Consider the following 19,564-nt stretch of genomic DNA (forward strand, 5'->3'; position numbering starts at 1 on the left):
ATCTGGAGGTTCCAGCTGAAGCCTTGGTGAAGGCTGTCTAAGAGGATATGCTTCAGACAAGAGATGATTTATTTTCTCAAGTCCAGCTTATCAATGCTGCTTATGGAGCTTTCGACACACGAGTTAGTGTGAACATCCCTTTTGAAGAAGAAGGATCTTGTCATGTGAAAAATGTGGACGACTCTTTGTGGGTCTGCCCTTGGTTCTCGTGCACCATGCGTAAGTTTATAAATCTCTGTTGTGTCAGCCCTTGCCATGTTACTAAACATGTGACCTTTTCTCCATGGGAGGGTTGTTCAAACCTTTTTCCAGGTAGACAATTTCCAGAACTATATATTGTTTCAAGGATAGTTCCACCTTAGATTATACAAAACAGTGCACCATGTTATTGGCAAATTTATTTCTGATCCCTTTCCCAGTGATCCGAAGCATGGATCCTGGTTTGTCACAAGCAGCTCAGGCCCTTCAATGTATAGGGATTTAACTAGCAGATATGCCAAGGAATCAAATTTTCTGTAAATATCTGTTTTGCTCCAAAGTCAAGGATTTTGTTTATTTGTTCGAACCCCAAGGTGTGTCACTCGATCACTTTATAGATTTCATGGAATCATAGACTTGGAAGAGACCGCAAGGGCCATCTAGTCCAACCCCCTGCAATGCAGGAATCTTTTGCCCAATGTGGGGCTCAAACTCTCAACCCTGAGATTAATAGTCTCATGCTCTACCACCATTTTATTAACGGTGTGCTTATTTTCAATAAACATCCCCCATGCATGAAATGGAGAGGAAATTTCTCGTTATTTTCTGCTTGGCTGTGCGTATTTTGAAGAAATCTTTGGGGTGGGAGGGAGTTGGCTTGTTTTTCTTTACAGCCAAGGTGTTCAAAGGTAGGATTTTTACCCAGTTTTTTTTTAATGCAACCACAGTCAGAGTTGCCAGTGAACCTCTCCACATCTTTCTGTACTCAGCTCCTTCTGGACTCATTCCTCTTTCTGTGCCAGGTCACCCTGGAAACAACACTAGTGCTGATCTGGCACAGGAAGGGCAATGCGACTGGAAGAAAGTCAGAGGGCTGCAGTGATGGAGAGACTTGCCAGCCACTGATCACAACTATTGAGACTTTATTCTAAGCGGGGGGGGGGGAGAGAATTACCCTTAGTGTTCTCATCTGTAAACCCAACTCTATCCCAAAATTCTCGGATTTCTCGCAGTGAGACGGAAAATACCTGCCTGGCGCTACAGTTGATTGTCCTTTTACACAGTTTGGAGGGGTGTCACCCACAGACCTGACCACCTTATTGCTCAGCCTTTGTTGTCCAATGGCCTGTTCATCTCCCTAGCTGGTTTTCTGCTTCTGGTTTATAATTTTATTGCTGTTGTGTCTATTTCTAATGATGGTCCCCATACTCTACTTTGTGTGTGTGTTGTGTCCGTGCGCACATATGGGGGGGTTTACATTTGAGCAAAACTTCATTCTGCTGAACGAAGCTTTCTTGCCTCCAATAGCTTCTTTGTGCTTTATAACCACACTGGCTTTGGCTAGGTGCTACCTTTTCTGATCCATGGTATATATTTTAGCTGAGTTTCTATTGTGGTTTTAAAGAACCCTCAGTCTTTCCATAGAGATTTGCCTCTCCTGACTTTCCCTTTAAACTTGCTTTTTTGTACTACTCCCATCCATCTATTTTAGAAACTTTGTTTGGAAATCAAATGTGCTACTTTGGGCTACTTTCAGCATTGCACTGAAGAATAAATAGCACAATTAATTTTGCTTCTCTGGCTGGACTCATTATCTGTAAGCCTCCTTCAAGTGGACTCTGCTCTGCTCAGATACCAGAAAGGAGCAACACTCTTCTGTGAAATGGAGAATCAATCTGACACTGCAGGAAGAACTTGCTCTGCTCTGTAACACACTTAGCATAATTGTTATTCCAGTGCTGCTTTTTATCATTGCACTTCTGAAAAAAAGAAAATCTCCAGAAATACATGCATCTGTTCTGTGCATAGAATTTGATTTGACTGGAAGGCTAATCAATAAAGTTCTATAATTCATTCTTTGTTCCATGCATTCAAAGTTACACTTACACAGATGTCCAAAGCTATGGATGGAGATGGGGAGATGGCAGAGAAAAAAGCCACTTCTAGACTGCCCATATCTTGGAGGTGGGATTCAGTCACATACAGTAGTACCTCAGTTTAAGAACAATCCTGTTTATGAATGATTCGGTTTATGAACTCCGCAAAACCAGAAGTAGTGTTCTGGTTTGCGAACTTCACCTCAGTCTACAAACAGAAACCAAACAGTGGAAGGGCACCAGTGCCGGGAGGCCTCATTAGGGAAAGCACGCCTCGGTTTAAGAATGAATTTGGTTTAAGAACGGACTTCAGGAACGCATTAAGTTCGTAAACCGAGTTACCACTGTATTGGCAAATTCAGGCTGCACACTTAAAGCTGTTTTGGAGATCTCGCACAAACTCACTTCACCAAATGACTGTGCAATAAGGAAATTGACAGGAAAATGCAGTGGGAAGTGTGCATTGGTGCAAATTCATCTATCCCTGCTGCCCGCTCACCCCCAAATCAGCATGAATGCTCAGTACGGAAGTTGTCTGGAAGCTCCCCATAAGGGAAACTTGTAATTTAACTGGGAGGGGGGAAATGTGAAACCAGCTTGAAAACAGTTCTGCCGCTGATTCCCGTTACGTTACTGGATGGTTCCAAACCCTTCTTGAGTTCCATCCTTTACTGTATGCCTGTTGTAAATCTCCTGTTGACACGTGCCCATACTGTACAATATCAGTCTCACTTCATCCAAGTATTAATCTCCTGGACTGATCTCTTGAATTAATTCTCACATTGATGTATCATCTTTCTTTACAGTTGGGTAAAGACCATATTATACAGAATTAAGATGGTATTTTTGGCAGGAACGTTAATGAAACTAATTAGATGGGCCGTGGGCCAATTCTGCTTCTAAAATAAATGAGGTATTCTAATGCACTGGACTTGCAGAATCTATATCATCTTTTCTTTTCTAGCCACTCATATGCATTGTACATGAAAGGGAATGAACCCTTTCCTGTGGTGGCAAGAAATTTCTGACTGACTACACTATTATCAGAGTTTAGGGTATATTCCAGCAAGTTAGAGTGCAAAGCAGAGTCAGTGAGGGGTGTGATTTGGTCAGGATATTGACTGCAGGAAAAGTCCCAAGGGCAACATGTCAAGCAAAATTCTTAAAGGAAGATCTCCATGCAATGGTTCTTGTACTTATTTCCATAACAATTTATGGCAAAACGTGCAGTAAATGTTAAACTGACATAAATCATGTGGATTTGGGGCCCCCAAATCTGCCTAGCCTCCTTGACCCAGGGGATCCTTCATGAGAGCCCATGTTTATTTAGATATATTTGCCAGACATCCAGAGATGTCCTAAAAGTAAATAGCAACGTGCAATCTCTACTGAATGGTTTCACCTGCAGGCTTATTTTACCGTAGGATAAATTTGTTCCCTGGATGACACTACTGATCCAGATGATATTTGTGTGTGAAATGGTACTTCCTGACCTAGACAGACTCCTATTAGCTTGTGCAGGAGTTCTCTGATGCATGCAATCATGAGACAGCTCCTTGGTCAAAGTATGTCACTTGGACACTCTCTCTTTTGTGCTGTTTGAGAGCAAAGGCTGTGAATCAGGGGTGAATCTGGATGTCAAGATTTGGCTGAAGAAATATCATGGTACCTTCCTATACTTTCTGGCTTTCTTGCGACATGAAGTTTCATAGGCAGAATCCTATTTCTTCAGATGCATTGTTGAAATGCCAGCCATTTTTCTTTACTTTAATTAAATTGAATAAGGGAAGGTGAGAAAAAGTAAAAATTCATTTCTCCTAAAAAACAACAACTTCTGAAGTCACTAAAATGTTTTTTTATTGTTCTTAGCTGATAACAGATAATTGTGCCATCTGTTGCCCATAGCTTTGGGGATTTTGACATAATGGCTTCCAGCTGCTCATATGTGGATAAATTGGAGGAGAAAGTATGTACCTGGTGAAAAGGTGTGTGTGTGTGAGACAGAGAGAGAGAGAGAGAGAGAGAGAGAGAGAGAGAGATATCAGTGGAAGCTCATGTTTTACTGTTTGATGGGTTACATCTAGGCTCTTGTTATTCAAAAATCAGAATGAAAGGACTCATGATTCTGTATGAAAACTCAACTTTAAAAAAACTTTAAAAGAACTTAAAATATTTTCAATCCTGCATTTTCCTTTTTTAAATTGTGCAATGTGTGTAATTAGTACAATTGCACAAATTATGTTTTCAGTCTTCTTTAAAAAACAACAACACATACTTACCAAGAATGGCATGAGTTTGCATTTATATTGTGCATATTCTTTATTTTTCACCACACACAAAATCTGCCCCATCATTTTGGGTATTATCTGGTTGTGTTTTCCTAACAGTAAACAGAGAGTATCTTTGGAGTATCCTTACCTTATTAAATGGCAAACACGCTGACAATGCTTTTTATCATTTCCATAAGACCAATTGGTACAGAATTTATGTTAGAATTTTTGGTACACCAGAGACTTGGATCAAGTCATGAGTCTCCTCCTCCTCTAGTTTTTTTGGGTTGTAATAACAGCCTTGACCAACTTGGTACCCTCCAGATGTTTTGGACCAAAACTGTGTGTGTGTGTGTGTGTGATGGGAGTTGTAGTCTAAAACACCTGGAAGGCACCGGCTGCTGTTGAAATAACAGTGGTATGCAATTGTACAGCAAGCGTTTTCTGAAGACTCCAGTTTGACTCATGCTAAGACAAGTGATAGAAATGGAAGACCAACTTTGAGCTTTGAGATTACCAGAAATTCAGCTCTTTTAGTAACTAAAGTCTAACTAAGGAAGAGACCAGTGCCGGGTGGTGGTGGTTTAAAGGGGGGGGGGTTTAAAATGGGAGAGCAATCTAGATGGAGGATGATCATTCATGAGTTCGGGTCATGACCAGGAATTAATTTGATATGGCTGAAAACTGAAAGCTGATGGAGGGATTACAAAGGAATGTGGGTAGCGAGCTAGTAGCATCTCAGGTTGATTCAGAAGGGGGGTGGATAGGGAAAGTAAACATAGCAAATGCATGAACGAAAGGTCTTTCCCTTTTTATAAATGGAGAAACAGCTAGTGTAGATTTACCTGTACTTAAAGAATAGAAAAAGTTCAGAGTTAAAAAAAAGTTTTATTTCCTGTTTAGGGGGTTAGTATTGGCAAGTAGTCTTAAAAGACATAACTCTATCACAGGTTTTAGTGAAATATTTGAAAATCCTGTGCCCTAGCTGAGCTGTCCTATCCCAGATGCACAGGTTGCATTCAGCGGAGTTTAGGCTGTTTTCTTTACAGTTTTATTATTAGCTTTTGCCTTTATTTATTGCTTCTCACAGCCAAAAGGAGACCCAAAGTGATTTGCAAGTAAAGTAAGATTCAAAATTACGGAATAAAATATTCATGAAACAATATGTTGAAAAGCAGCTATCCACTATATTCAGTCGTCCCCCCCTCCGGAAAACAACAACAACATGAAAGAGGGTATCTCTGTGAGAAATGTACAATTCTGTGTACATCTGCTCAAAACAATTAAATAACTCACAGCCATTACATGGCCATAGAAGTGCTTTCATCTTGTCCAATACGGTAACTTTTGTGTGTGTGTGTGTGTTTCTTAAGAATGAAGCGGGGGTGGGGTGAAGAAGAAAACATTTTAAAATATCTCCCTAGAAAACAGTGTTTGAAGGTTGAAAGCTAGCAGCTGCTGCAAGAATTCGCTGATTCCCTCACCCTCCCATTTTTAGCATTTGCTTATATTTTTGTTTCTGGAAGGCCTTCGTTGAACATCAAATTGCTTTTGCTTACATGCATTTGCTAGTCTTGGTGGTTTCCTAGCATTCTGAGACCACCAGGAATTTTGACCACTCTGCGTCTTTAATCATGGTTTCAGCGTTGCCACTGAGTCCAAGATTTCTGGGGCAGCAATCAGCAAAGGGTTGTTACAGATGTAAGTTCTGATTTAGTAGCTCCAGTGAAAGGGAAAGACCTTTGTGTGGACATTTTAAGTGTATAGTTGTCCCAGTGTGCTTGGACTTGTAGAGTGTCTGACAGAGCTATGGTCATAGTTCCCCCCTGTCACCCAAGATAGTGAAATTATACTAAAGCTTTCCTACATGTTATCTCCCCTTTTAAGTGTAGTTGAATCTGTTTTCTTTAATGTCCCATTGCATGCCCATTAAATGACCACGGGTGGGTGTGAATATTATATTGTATGTATTTGCATAAAGCTGTTTAATGCAAACTGGCTTTCTAGTGAAATTAACAACGCTTGTTTATTACCATGGAAGAAGAAAGGTAATCCCCTAGTTCTGTTTACTACCAACTCCTAGAAAGAAAAGACATGTTCTCAAAGGTTTCCTTTCGAATAGCGTTTCTCTAGCTTGGGTCTCCAGCTGTTGTTGGACTACAACTCCCATCATCCTTAGCAAGCAGAACAAGTGGTCAGGGCTGATGGGAGTTGTAGTCCAACAATAGCTGGAGATCCAAGTTTTGGAGCACTGCCTTAGAACAAGGATAGTCAACATTCTTTTCTCTCTCCTAAACAATTAAATTAAATAATGGTGTGCCATTAACCCAGCTGTAAAGAGTATTGTGTTCTAAATCTAATTAAAGGATCTTGAGTTTCTATGAAAACCCTTCTAATAGTGACCTGTTGAGTCATTATTTCAGAATCTGAACTTCCAAATATGTGCAGTTATATGTACAGTGAAACAAATAGCAAATGTACCACCAGTGCTGCTTTGTATCATGTTGACTGAGGTATATATTGCTGTTCTACTGCTAAGGCAGCTTTTACTGTGCTGGCTAAGACTGATGGGAGTTGTAGACCCCAACAAATGAAGGAAGAAGAGGAGTTTGGATTTGATATCCCGCTTTATCACTACCCTAAGGAGTCTCAAAGCGGCTAACATTCTCCTTTCCCTTCCTCCCCCACAACAAACACTCTGTGAGGTGAGTGGGGCTGAGAGACTTCAAAGAAGTGTGACTAGCCCAAGGTCACCCAGCAGCTGCATGTGGAGGAGCGGGGATGCGAACCCAGTTCACCAGATTACGAGACTACCGCCCTTAACCACTACACACATGAAGGCTGTGCTAAAGTATAGCTTTGTGTTAAATTCAAGTGTTCCATGCATGTTTTGAAGGTCTGCACTGAATATTCTACTGAAATGTTCGTTGAATAACTTCTTCATTTTGAGTTGGGAAAGCTATTATAAAAAGATGAGTGCAATTAATGACGAAAGGAGAAGGGGGAAAATACATTGATACTGTATCTTCTGTTTCATTTTTCAGCGGAACCCCTGCCTCTCATGGACCTGTGCCGAAGATCAATCCGCTTTGCTCTGGGCAGAGAACGCCTGCATGATATAGAAACTCTACCTTTGCCTCAGTCTTTGAAAAATTATTTACAATATCAGTAATACGAATTCTAGACCTCTAAATGGTAGAAATTGTTTACATCAGAATATAAATCTTCGTGGTGGATATTTTGAGTGTTATTTAATTATTATTTTTAAACGTTTCTTTTTTTTTTTTTTTTAATCAACCATGGCAGAACATTTTGGAGACTACTAAGGAATGTGAAAACTCTTTGAGTTGGTTTAGATCTTTCAGTGAAATTATTGTTGCCTACACTGTTAGCAGCCTTGTTACGCAGAATCCAAAGCTTGCTTGTCTTCACAGGTCACATCCAAAGAGATGCTCTGTATGTTGGCTTAGGTCTGGCGCTGGATATGCAGCAGATGAAGATCTAATCCCCAAAAGCAGCCCTAGAGTAAAGGCGGCTAGAAACTCCCTTTGTACAGATTAAACGTGTGCTACCAAAAAAACAATAACCTGTTTGGAGGTTTCTGAAAACCAGAATAACAACGTCACAGAGATTTAACTCGTAAGATATGCCAAGGAATCACATTTTCTGTAGACATCTGTTTTGATCCAAAGTAAGTTCCTTACACATAGAGGTTGCCTCTTCTCATTTGTGAAGGAAAGGGCTCTGGACTGAACACTAGATTCCCATAAACTCTGTAGAAGGGAGTTAGGAATCTTTGTGCGCACGGAGCATATGAGCTGCATTGGAACTGCTAGATTGTGGCCTTTACTTTTAGGTGCTCTGCCTTTTCAGAAAAACATGCTCTTGGTACCCAACCCACCATATTTCAAATTATGTCATAAAACAGCTGTGTCTTGGTTTTAAAGGTAGTTGATCTTTTCTGAAGAAAACCGGCTCAATCTGAAAATCAGTTAAGCTAGCACATTTCAGCTGGTTTTCGTTCTGTTGCTTCAGCAGGGTGGAATTTCCTCAAATCAGTGTTTTCTAGCTTAACTTGGTTGCCAATTGGGCTGACAATTCAGTGTTTTCAACAGCAACCCCCTCCCTCGGCTTTCAAAATATGTCACTTTCTAAGTTGGATTTTTTAAAATCATTTGTACTTCATGAATTCCAAATACTGGGTTTTCTTTTAATATGTATTTGCCACAGTATTTTGCATATCTGTTTAACACTCTGTACAGAGTATCCAATTTTAAGTTGTCTCCCCAGGGGATGGCTTTTTTGTCATCTTCTCCAGTGCTTACAATATGTATTCATTTGTCGGGATCAACTTATTTTTTTAAAGACACTGCTTTTTTTTTGCATTTCCTACTTTGTTCAAAGTTCTCTGCCTGATCAGTTATCTAGTTTATAACTGGAAGTTGTTGTAAAGGCAGGTTGGCGAATGTTCAGACTGAGCTGCCTTCAGCATATTTTAATGTGAATTTACCGAAGAATGAAGAAAAAAGTTTCTAATAAAGTCTACTGTCCAAATTGCTGCTGGTGCGTGTCTCTTTTCCTTCCTCACTCTCAAGTAACTTGTACAAAGTAGAAGCAATACAACTGAGTTGTACTCACAAACCACCAAGGCAGTATTTTACCTTCCCCACCGTTTGTTATTTCTGCAGCAATATTTTTCAAACCAATGGAAAAGTCAGAAACAGAATGGTCTGTATTATGGAGTACCTTGTTTTATGGAAACTGAACCACATCAAATTTGTCCTAGTATGCTGGAGCTGTACTGTTTCTACGATACCTACAGTCATGCCTCTCATCACTTCTGTCCTTCTCAGTTCAATACCTTAGTATTTTATTTCACCCTTTAGCCTGTTTCTCCATGTCAGCCGTTCACATCCAGGACACTCTTCACCATGCAGCTCCCACTCCATAGGGTAGGATGGCAGGTGACATTCAACAAAGGGTGCTGGTTGTTTCCCAGATGTCCAGATAGCATTGTTTCCAATTCATATAGTACCACCATCAGGCCAGGAGACAGGATCAGTCTCCTCATCATGTCAAACTGGTCTTGTCACTGAGACAGGAACCAGCTTTTCTGTAGCATTTCCTCGGAACGCTATATTAAGCTAATCACTTTCTCCATAGTGAGAACTTCTGCCAGCCTTTTCCCACAGGAAGGCCTTCCTTTGATTCTAGTTCCAGTTTGGAGACCTCATCTTGATAAGTTCAGAAAAGTTATCTGCTCTTCAGATTGCTCTTTGGGCAATTTGCTTGCTGAACTTCACACATAATTATACCAGTAGACAGTGCAGTAATATTTACTTCCTGAGAGTATGTCATTGGATGCTCACAACATTTCTGAGTGGGTTTTTAAAATTTTATTTAAGAATGCTCCTGTTTTTATATAGTTACAACGTTTAATTATGGGTGGATGTTATGTGATTCCCCCCTCCACTTGATTGTAAGACGCCTAGACACTGCCCTGCATAAGGCAATTAGCAAACTGAATATATAATGAATCATCAAACACTTACCTGTGTATGTTAGCCACCTTAGAGTATCAAAGGTACTGTACAGTCATTGCTTTAACTTGTGTTAGTATTTACATGCCCTGAATGATTTGGAGAGCATAAAAATGAAGACGCCAATCAACATCTTTTAAAAAGAAGGTAAGTGGTTTGTTTGTGGGGCAAGCAGCGATAAAATGTTCTTTCCTGCTTTGAAGGAAAACTACCTAATACTATTTTTGGACTTAAGATTTATGCTTTGTCATTATTTTCTTTTGTTTACTGTGTTTCCTATCTATCCATTTTTGTTTAGGTATTCTGTTTTGTACTTTTTCCTCCACAGATGTACTGCTTTATGCTTAATGGGCTAGTTAATGGCATTTTTGTGGTATAAATTAATGTATATTATCATTGGCAGAAACAAGCCAAATCAATAGCAAGCTCTCCTTAAATACTGTCCATTAATTTAATAAGTGCACTGCTGAGATTTGACCATGGGGTTTGGCTGCCATCTTGCCGTTTGCAAGGAAAGGCAGAGCCAAAGTAAGAAGTATGAGCAAACGTAGCCAAGATTTGTTTCAGTTTGAGATGAAGTTGAAGATGTGAAGCCAGTAGTGAAGAACCTGAGGGCCACTCAACCTTCCAGGGGCCAAATGCCAGTAGTGAGGAAGGTACAAAGCAGGGCTGGTGAGGGGTGTGGCCTTAGGGGAGCCCCAAGAGCACAGAGAGGCCTGGAGGACCACATTTGGCCCAAGATTCCCCATCTGTGGGTCAAGCTACATCATTACAACAAAAAAGGTAGGTTTGATGGAGGGATTTGATGAAAGAGAGAAGTAGGGCCATGTGCATATTCTGGAAGGCAGTTTCCAAAGACATCAGATAGCTAAGGGTAGAGCTGGAGAAACAAGAGATTGTGGCAAAGCCCAGAACAGCTTTACACATTTGTTCTTAGTATGGAAAGGGAGAAGTCCACGCAAGATCTTATCTTAGAATTGTATAGTTAGAAACGACCTTGAGAGTCATTTAGTCCAGTCCCTGCAATGCAGGAATCTCAAATAAAGCATCCATGACAGACAGCCACCCAACCTTTGCCTAAAAACCTCCAAGGAAGTAGAGTCCCCCACCTCCCAAGAGAGTCTGCTCAATGTAGTTAGTTCAGTTAATTCGTATAATTCAAGCAGCAGGTTTTAGATAAAACAACAATATCATGTGTTGTCGTTCATGAGAAGAAACTGCAGCAGTAGTGTGCCTCACATAAGCTGCATCCTGTTTCTGTTTAAATGTAATATGCAGGTTATTGGTAGCCAATAGAGAGCCCATCAGATGTTGGGGTTGTTTGACTGTAATTCCCATCAGCCACAGCCAGGAACAATGGCTCTTGTAGTTCCACAGTACAGTGGTACCTCAGGTTACAGATGCTTCAGGTTACAGACTCTGCTAACCCAGAAATCTTACCTTAAGTTAAGAACTTTGCTTCAGGATGAGAACAGAAATTGCGTGGCAGAGGCGCAGCAGCAGCGGGAGGCCCCATTAGCTAAAGTGGTGCTTCAGGTTAAAAACGGACCTCTGGAACGAATTAAGTTCTTAACCCAAGGTACCACTGTATAGAAGGGGAAGAAATGGAGGCAGTGAGAGATTTTGCTTTCTTGGGCTCCATGATCACTGCAGATGGTGGCAGCAGTCACAAAATTAAAAGACGCTTGCTCCTTGGGAGAAAGGCGATGACAAACCTAGACAACGTCTTAAAAAGCAGAGACATCACCTTGCCAACAAAGGTCTGTATAGTTGAAGCCATGGTTTTCCCAGTAGTGATGTATGGAAGTGAGAGCTGGACCATAAAGAAGGCTGATCGCCGAATAATTGATGCTTCTGAATTATGCTGCTGGAGGAGACTCTTGAGAGTCCCATGGACTGCAAGAAGATCAAATGTATCCATTCTGAAGGAAATCAGCCCTGAGTGCTCACTGGAAGGACAGATCGTGAAGCTGAGCCTCCAATACTTTGGCCACCTCATGAGATGAGAAGACCCTGATGTTGAGAAAGATGGAGGGCACAAGAAGAAGGGGACGACAGAGGACGAGATGGTTGGACAGTGTTCTCGAAGCTACAAACATGAATCTGACCAAACTGCAGGAGGCAGTGGAAGACTGGAGTGCCTGGCGTGCTTTGGTCCATGGGGTCACGAAGAGTCGGACACGACTAAACGACTAAATAACAACACTGTATTTGGAGGGCACCACATTGGCCATCCCTGCTATAGATGGATGCAGCTTCAAAATGGAGCCCCAAAGCTGTAAGGTTAATATATTAAGTGGTACTTTTAGAAAAGAGTGCAGATAACCTTTATATTTTGAAATTGCTTTTTACTAAGCCTAAGTTTCATAACATACTCTATCACTGACAATATTGTTTAGACACATTTTTTCCCTGATTGTACATTCTTGTAAACATTAGCATTGACATTTTGCTGGTTATGATGCAGAAGCAAACCACAGATATGTCCTTTCAGCTCATTTGCCTGGATTTCTCAACACACAAAAACTATTGCTGATGTAAAACCAGCAACACCAATCATAGAAGTTGCTAATTATAATGTGATGTGAACAGTTCCAGTGAATTTTAGATATGGAATTAGATGGTCATAAGCTTTTATGCATACAGTGCTATAAATGCAGTTGAGTAAAATATTAATGGCTGTGCAGATATACCAAGTTGTAGGGAAATTTTAATGTCAGATTATTAAATTTACTTGGGACTCCAGATTGACTGCACTGCAAAATTGTATAATATTAAGAAAAACACTTTAAAAACTGAGCCTTTAAAAGGAATTGGCAGCTAGAATTGATGTTCAGCCTTCTGTTTGTGGTCCTTTGCTTCCCATTCCCAACACCATTTACTTTATTTTTGTACCTATTCATGCAAGGGCATGGCAATCCCCTGTAGAAGATCAACCTTCTACTCCCTTCACTTTAACATATAAAATATATGTATTTTGATCTCTCTTTCCTCTCTCACTCCTCACTCTCAAAACAGTTATCAACCATGCCGGCTTGATATTTTTTACATTTTGGCTCCTCTTACCTGATTTGGTTCCCCTCATGTTTGGTGTTGGTTTTCCCCTCCTAAGCTTCTCAATATTACTCACACTCTGCTTCATCTTACTCAGTTATCCCATCTTCTATGTCAAGGGTGGAAGACTGTAGCCATCCAGATGTTGATGGACGACAGCTCCCATCAGTCCTGACAATTGGCCATGCTGGCTGAGGCTGATGGGAGTTGGAGTCCAACAACATGTGGAGGGCTACAAGTTCTCCACCATTGCCCTATAGATTTAACCAAATAATTGCTGATCCAGTCTGGGTCAGGGACTACCAGCCCCACTCCCATTTTCACTACCTGCTTTTAGGATTCTCCCCTCCCCATAAAGACTATTTTGGGGTCCTGATGGTTCATCAACATGGGCAATTGAGCAGACACACAACCTCAGCTCTGCTGCCCTTTTATTATGCATGCTGATTGCAGCATCTGGGCTTGACGAGGCAAGTGACCTTCACCTGCCCCAAGCCTACTCAAGTTGAGGAATCACACCCCTTCTCCCAGAGCTAACGAGCCTCACTTGGCCAGCTAGTGATCTGGCTATGGTCTCTTGCCTGCTTCAGCCTCCCTACGTCTCAGAGCCCACTGTGTTTGTGGAGACAGGGGCTTCTCTGGCTCTGGTTATGGGTCCTGCTGCTCTGGTTCCTGTGCACTGACCCCATCCTGTCGCTATCCTGCATCACCCTGTGAGTATTTCCTTCATTGACCTCTCATTCCCTATTCCCTGCTTGCCCTGGTGTGTACCAGGCCCGGCTACACCCCTAGCCAGGATCCTCTTCTCCCTGTTGTCCTAGTTCATGACACTGTGCAACATCTGTATGTGACCACATCATTGTTCCCAAGCAGAAGGAACTGGTTTCAAGTGGCCCTGACTTTCTATTTCCCTAAGAGTTGTTGGGGCCCAATGACAGAAAATATTGTTTTGGAGTGTAAACCCTCTATATTCCTTTCTTTTTATCCCTAATCCTAAGGAATAGGCTTTTGAGTCCATGCCATGCATATGGTCCTTAGGGAGCAGCCCCCACAAACTATACTTTCACATTAAAAATTCCCCAGTGTTTTGAGCTACCCTGGGAGTGGCCCTCACATTATCCCAACCAGTAGGAATATGGGGCATGAATGGTGCATGGTCCTCTACCTATAGAGGCAGGGCCTATCATGGTGCTAAGAGAACCATTTTGATCACATGTCAAGGATGGACCTTCTTTGCCTACCAGTATAACCGATCATATATGACTGTCTGCCTCCCTCAGCCAATAGGAATACATTTCAAAGCCCCACCAATCCAAGGCCTACATTTTTATCTTATTTGTAGGAAATGTACATGTATGGGGCAACATTATTCATGTTTGTTGATGCCTACACCTGCGTCACAGTTAAGAACTCAGCATCTGGAACATTAACATATAGGTCTCTGAATGATAGAGCTTTGAAATGTGGTAGATTTGTAATGGTATCTCAGAAGTAATTGTTGTTGTTTTATATGCCATCCATCTGACTGGGTTGCCCCAGCCACTCTGGGTGACTCCCAACAAAATATTTAAAAAATCAACCATTAAAACAACGTTTTATGCCATGGGTTAAAGATTCCAACACGTGTTGTTTGGGTGTAATATACAGTACATATGTAGAGGGGGGACACATAGTAGCATGTATGAAGAAGAATAAAGGCCCCTTTAAAGAAGAACTAGGAAGACATATGACAGGAAACTGACACTTTTTTTTTTTTTAGTTTATCTGGGTATAGGCAGTGAAGCAACTGTATTAATTGCTGTTTCAGCTGTGGAGACTGATACACGCTGAAGTAAATTTCATGGCATTATATACCTACTCTTCATGCATTTAGAGATTAAGGGTTTTCCTATGTAGGCTCAATTTGATCAGCAGTATCTGTTGGGTTGTTCCTTTTTTACTGACGTTAAAAGTGTATCACATTTACAAGAAGTATCTGCCTGAAGCGGAAAATTTTCTCTAGACAAAAAAAGACTGACAAGCCTATTGTGTTACTATGTCTACGCTGCTAAAAAGAAAAGGGAAGAGTGATCTAATGTGTTTGATGTTTTTATTAAGTACAATGAATTCTACTGTCTGTTTCAAATAGCTGTTGTGAGCCTTTGTCATAGAAGCCGTCACTGGGGTTAACATCTGTTCCATGATCTGCCTGGATCAAATGCTTTCTTCATCAAAAGGGTGGCATGGGGGCTTGAGGGGGATGAAATGGCAATACATAAAGGTAGAAATATTACTCCCATGTCAGGTTTCATCTGAAATTCACATTCTTCCAGAGTAAATGAAATCTGCTCTATGACACACACACTTGGAAAACACACGCATTGCCGTTCAAACACCTGGCAGAAATGAATGTGTGTTTTAATAGGAAAGGGCTTTAATCTTCCCCGGGAAATCCAGCTGGCAAGTGAAAACACTACTGAGGTAAATTATGAATTGCTTAAAGGCGCATGGCCTGGGTTTCATTATAAATCCCACAGAGAGATGTCAAAGAGACAAGGATGTTGCGGCAGGGTGTAAGGGGCGCTTGTTGAGTGCATTTTATGATTGTGTCACACAAGTGTATAAGGTAGGATAAGGTGAAGAATTCAGAATCTTAGCTTTCCTCTGTATTGGCCTTTTCCTCAGAATTGCCATCTATACTATATCTGAGGGAGAGGGACAAACTACTCAAGTTCTCTCTGTGGCCACATATACACAATACATTTAAAGCACTCACCTGCCCCTTGAACCTTGGGAAGTGTAGTTTACCCTTCACAAACAACTTCCTAGCACTCTTAACAAACTACTGTTCCCAGCATTATTGGTGAGCTAGTGTGGTGTAGTGGTTAAGAGCGACAGACTCATAATCTGGGGAACCGGGTTCACGTCTCCGCTCCTCCACATGCAGCTGCTGGGTGACCTTGGGCCAGTCACACTTCTTTGAAGTCTCTCAGCCCCACTCACCTCACAGAGTGTTTGTTGTGGGGGAGGAAGGGAAAGGAGAATGTTAGCCGCTTTGAGACTCCTTAGGGTAGTGATAAAGCGGGATATCAAATCCAAACTCCTCCTCCTCTTCTTCTTCTTCTTAAATGTAGGGCATGTAGTGGGGATTGTGTTGTTGTTTAGTCATTTAGTCATGTCCGACTCTTCGTGACCCCATGAACCAAAGCATGCCAGGCACTCCTATCTTCTACTGCCTCCCACAGTTTGGTCAAACTCAAGTTGGTAGCTTCAAGAACACTGTCCAACCATCTTGTCCTCTGTCAGCCCCTTCTCCTTGTGCCCTCAATCTTTCCCAACATCAGGGTATTTTCCAGGAAGTCTTCTCTTCTCATGAGGTGGCCAAAGTATTGGAGGCTCAGCTTCAGGAGCTGTCCTTCCAGTGAGCACTCAGGGCTGATTTCCTTAAGAATCGATAGGTTTGATCTTCTTGCAGTCCATGGGACTCTCAAGAGTCTCCTCCAGCACCATAATTCAAAAGCATCAATTCTTTGGCGATCAGCCTTCTTTATGGTCCAGCTCTCACTTCCATACATCACTACTGGGAAAACCATAGCTTTAACTATATGGACCTTTGAGTGGGGATTGTAGACACCCTGAAAAGTGCCCTAATGATAAATGAGTGCATTTCTCTCACACCAAGGCCTGTAACCAAAATAATAAACACTTGAAAAACAGATGCCACAGAGCCACTGAGGTAAGGCCCACAGCTAATTTCCCTCCATCCTTTCCTGTTGGCCTGCACCTGGCATTACAACGAGCCTTGAATTGGTACTGATGCATTCTGTTGCCAAGCACTGTGACAAGAGGGCAAGGAGGTGACTGCCTAAATACTCTCTGATTTAACATTCAATTGGCTCAGCAGCAGAAGCAAGGAATCCAGTGTTGCCACACCCAGCCTCTGTCTTTCCCTCCTAAAGCTGCACACAATTGCCCCTCCACACACCTGTCCACCCAGGAAGAGGGAATGAAAGGGGATTATCTCACCTTATCTGGGTTCAGTCAGTTTTTATTTTATTTTCTACTGTGTGCCTTACAATGTGGTCCAGTTAATATCTCAATGCTTCAGATTCATGTTAAGTTCAAATGCAAATAAAACATTAGGTTTTCAAATGCAACCATTAACATGATGTAACTGTCATTTCCAAGGGAAGTTCAGTAATGAAAAGTGCTTGTTGAATCAGAGGAATTATGTCTCTGTCTTCCTGCTCCTCCTTGCCCTTGTGAACTTTTCAGCTCCTTTGCCATCATGCCAAGACATGCTTTTGCTTCAGCGAGTTCTACTGTAAAGGTCACCAGCCCAGCACCCACAGGTGTACATGCACACCCAGAGGTCTTCCATGGCACCCATAGGGCCCCATCCCTCAGCTGAAATTAGGTTTAAAGAATCATCCTGTTGTAACCGGTAAAATAGGTTGTGTTATGTTCTTTGTCACAGTACGTGTGGAGCCCATGACAGTTTCTTCTGTGTACAGATGTGCCCATAGGCCCCCAACATGTGGGTGACCTCTGTTTTGCTACAATAATATATGAGTCTATAATCATGGTTTCTGATTGGCTGCTGATTAGAATCAGAAACCGTGGATTGAAGCTAATTTACAAACCACAGTTTGAGCATGCTGTGGCTTGGCATTGCATCACAACTGACAAACTGTGAGTCTTAAGTGCCACATAAAACTTAATTTGTGAAACAGATGCTGGGGCTGAAGCCTGCGTGCAAGATGGGCCTTTTCCCCCTGAAGAGCCTTTCTCCTAGTTCCAGATGTGAAGGAGCAGTTGTGGTCCCTCAGTGGTCACAGAAAAGCATTCTGTACAATTAGCATGGCACTGAAACCAGAGTAGAGGGCTTAGTTCTGATGAACCCTGCCTCAAATTGAACCCTGATGTCAAAACACTTTTTGTCATATTGCCACTTTCTACTAAATATGCTCTTGACTGACTGATTCCAGCCCTTTGCTCTCATTCTGACAAAACAAGCAAAGAAATCTCCTCACTGTGCTCGCTTCTCAGTGCCTGAAATATGAGCTTGCATGACCTCTTTGTCTCTAAATATCCTAGGGAAAGCAAAAGAGTGCTGTATGTCACTTGGCAATTCAGACTCCCCAGTTTTCACCCACAAGTTGGGGGAAACCATTTTGTTTTGTTCTCAGCTAGCTATTGATTGATACCAGAGAGAAGAATGTTTCCAAATATATGTTTTGGAAGTCTTGAAGATGATTTTAGAGCAGCACATAGGAAGCTGCCATATACCAGATCAGACCAATCGACCATGTAGTACAATATTGTCCGCACTGAATGGCAGCCACTCTTCGGGGGATATTCCTAGTCCTACCTGGAAATGGCTCTTTCAGAAATGCAAGCCCAGGATCCTTTTGGGGTACATGCATAAGTCACTATTCAATTATGATTACGGACACAGTATTCCCCTCATAGGTGGAGAGGCAATGGGAAGAGATACATAAACAGCAAAATTAGCAGCCAGGAATAGAAGCTACCCTTTTTACCCACAAAGGCAGGCAAGAGGTATAGGAACCACTTTATCACTCAGCAAAAGAAGGTGCAGCATTATGTATTGACTCAATGAGATGATTAATGTGTAAGCACAGTGGCTCTCTTAAAATATTCAATAATGGAGCCTCTCTGGCACTTAACAGCCTCAAAGAACTGTGCTACACGGGCCTCAATCAGATTTTGTAAATTTACCTTTGAACTTCACAAAGCATTATACATTCTTCTGTTTTCACTATCTGTTGGATCAGCCCTTGCTAACAATGTTTATTTCTATCTATTCATTCTGACCATGGGTGTTTCCTTTTGCAACTTAAGAGAGCCTCATCCACCTCTTGCTTTATGCAGCTGCACTGGGGGGACTTTATGAGCAATTTTTCTTTCGTATATTGGCAACCACTTAAAAAACAAGCATTTAAAAAACAAGTGCCTGTGACAGAGATTTGCTTCATTCTTAACATCAGAACTATAGGAAGGGAATGGTAGGTTTCTTAGCTCTGTTCACTATTGATATTTCTGCAATGGCTTTATCATTATGCTGAAAGGTAGGAGAAAGAAAGCTCTCAGAGATTCTTAAACCTAAGAATGAGACAGAAAGAGGTGTGGGCTTCTATTCCTAGACTCCTCACAGCACTTTGGCAAGTCCACTTACCTACCAGAAGTACCATAAAGTGCTAGATGGTCCCTTGGCCTGAACCAGTAGGAGTGTTATTGTATTCTTACCCTTTAATGTAAATATTTGCCCCTCCTCAGGAGAACTACATTGACCTCTGGTCAATGCAATACCAGACAGAATGACTCAGGATGTATCAAGCTTTAGAGCCTGATGAAGCTAGATAGAAAAAATGCGGAAGCTCTCTGAGAATAAATGCCATAATAATAACAATTATGGTCTCAAATTTATTGGAAGTAGAATGTTCATCCTATTATACCAAATAAACTCACTTCCAAGTTCTGGAGCTGTTTCTGGGAAAACTAAGAGCTTTTCTCTTCTGTTAGGATTTCCCCCTCTGTGTGGTACAGGAACAGGTTGTTCTGTTGTTTGCACACAGACATGAAAATAATAGATTGTGACTCACACCCTTCCGCATTTTCAACA

The 19,564-nt window shown here is 41.5% G+C and overlaps 1 protein-coding gene across 2 annotated transcripts in view; it reads left to right on the forward strand.

Moving 5' to 3' along the window:
* Positions 1-8,901, forward strand: part of SPSB4 (splA/ryanodine receptor domain and SOCS box containing 4) — a 179,783-nt gene extending 170,882 nt beyond the window's left edge. For both annotated transcript variants that reach the window (XM_081910581.1, XM_081910580.1), the window contains exon 3: positions 7,390-8,901. In XM_081910581.1, coding sequence (XP_081766707.1) covers positions 7,390-7,517 — 128 coding nt within the window. In that variant the 3' untranslated portion in view covers positions 7,518-8,901. The remainder of the gene's footprint in view (positions 1-7,389) is intronic.
* The last annotated feature ends 10,663 nt before the right edge of the window (positions 8,902-19,564 follow it).

Source organism: Podarcis melisellensis (genome assembly GCF_964234715.1).
Source record: "Podarcis melisellensis genome assembly, chromosome: 5".
In the NCBI taxonomy this organism is placed as follows: Eukaryota; Metazoa; Chordata; class Lepidosauria; order Squamata; family Lacertidae; genus Podarcis; species Podarcis melisellensis.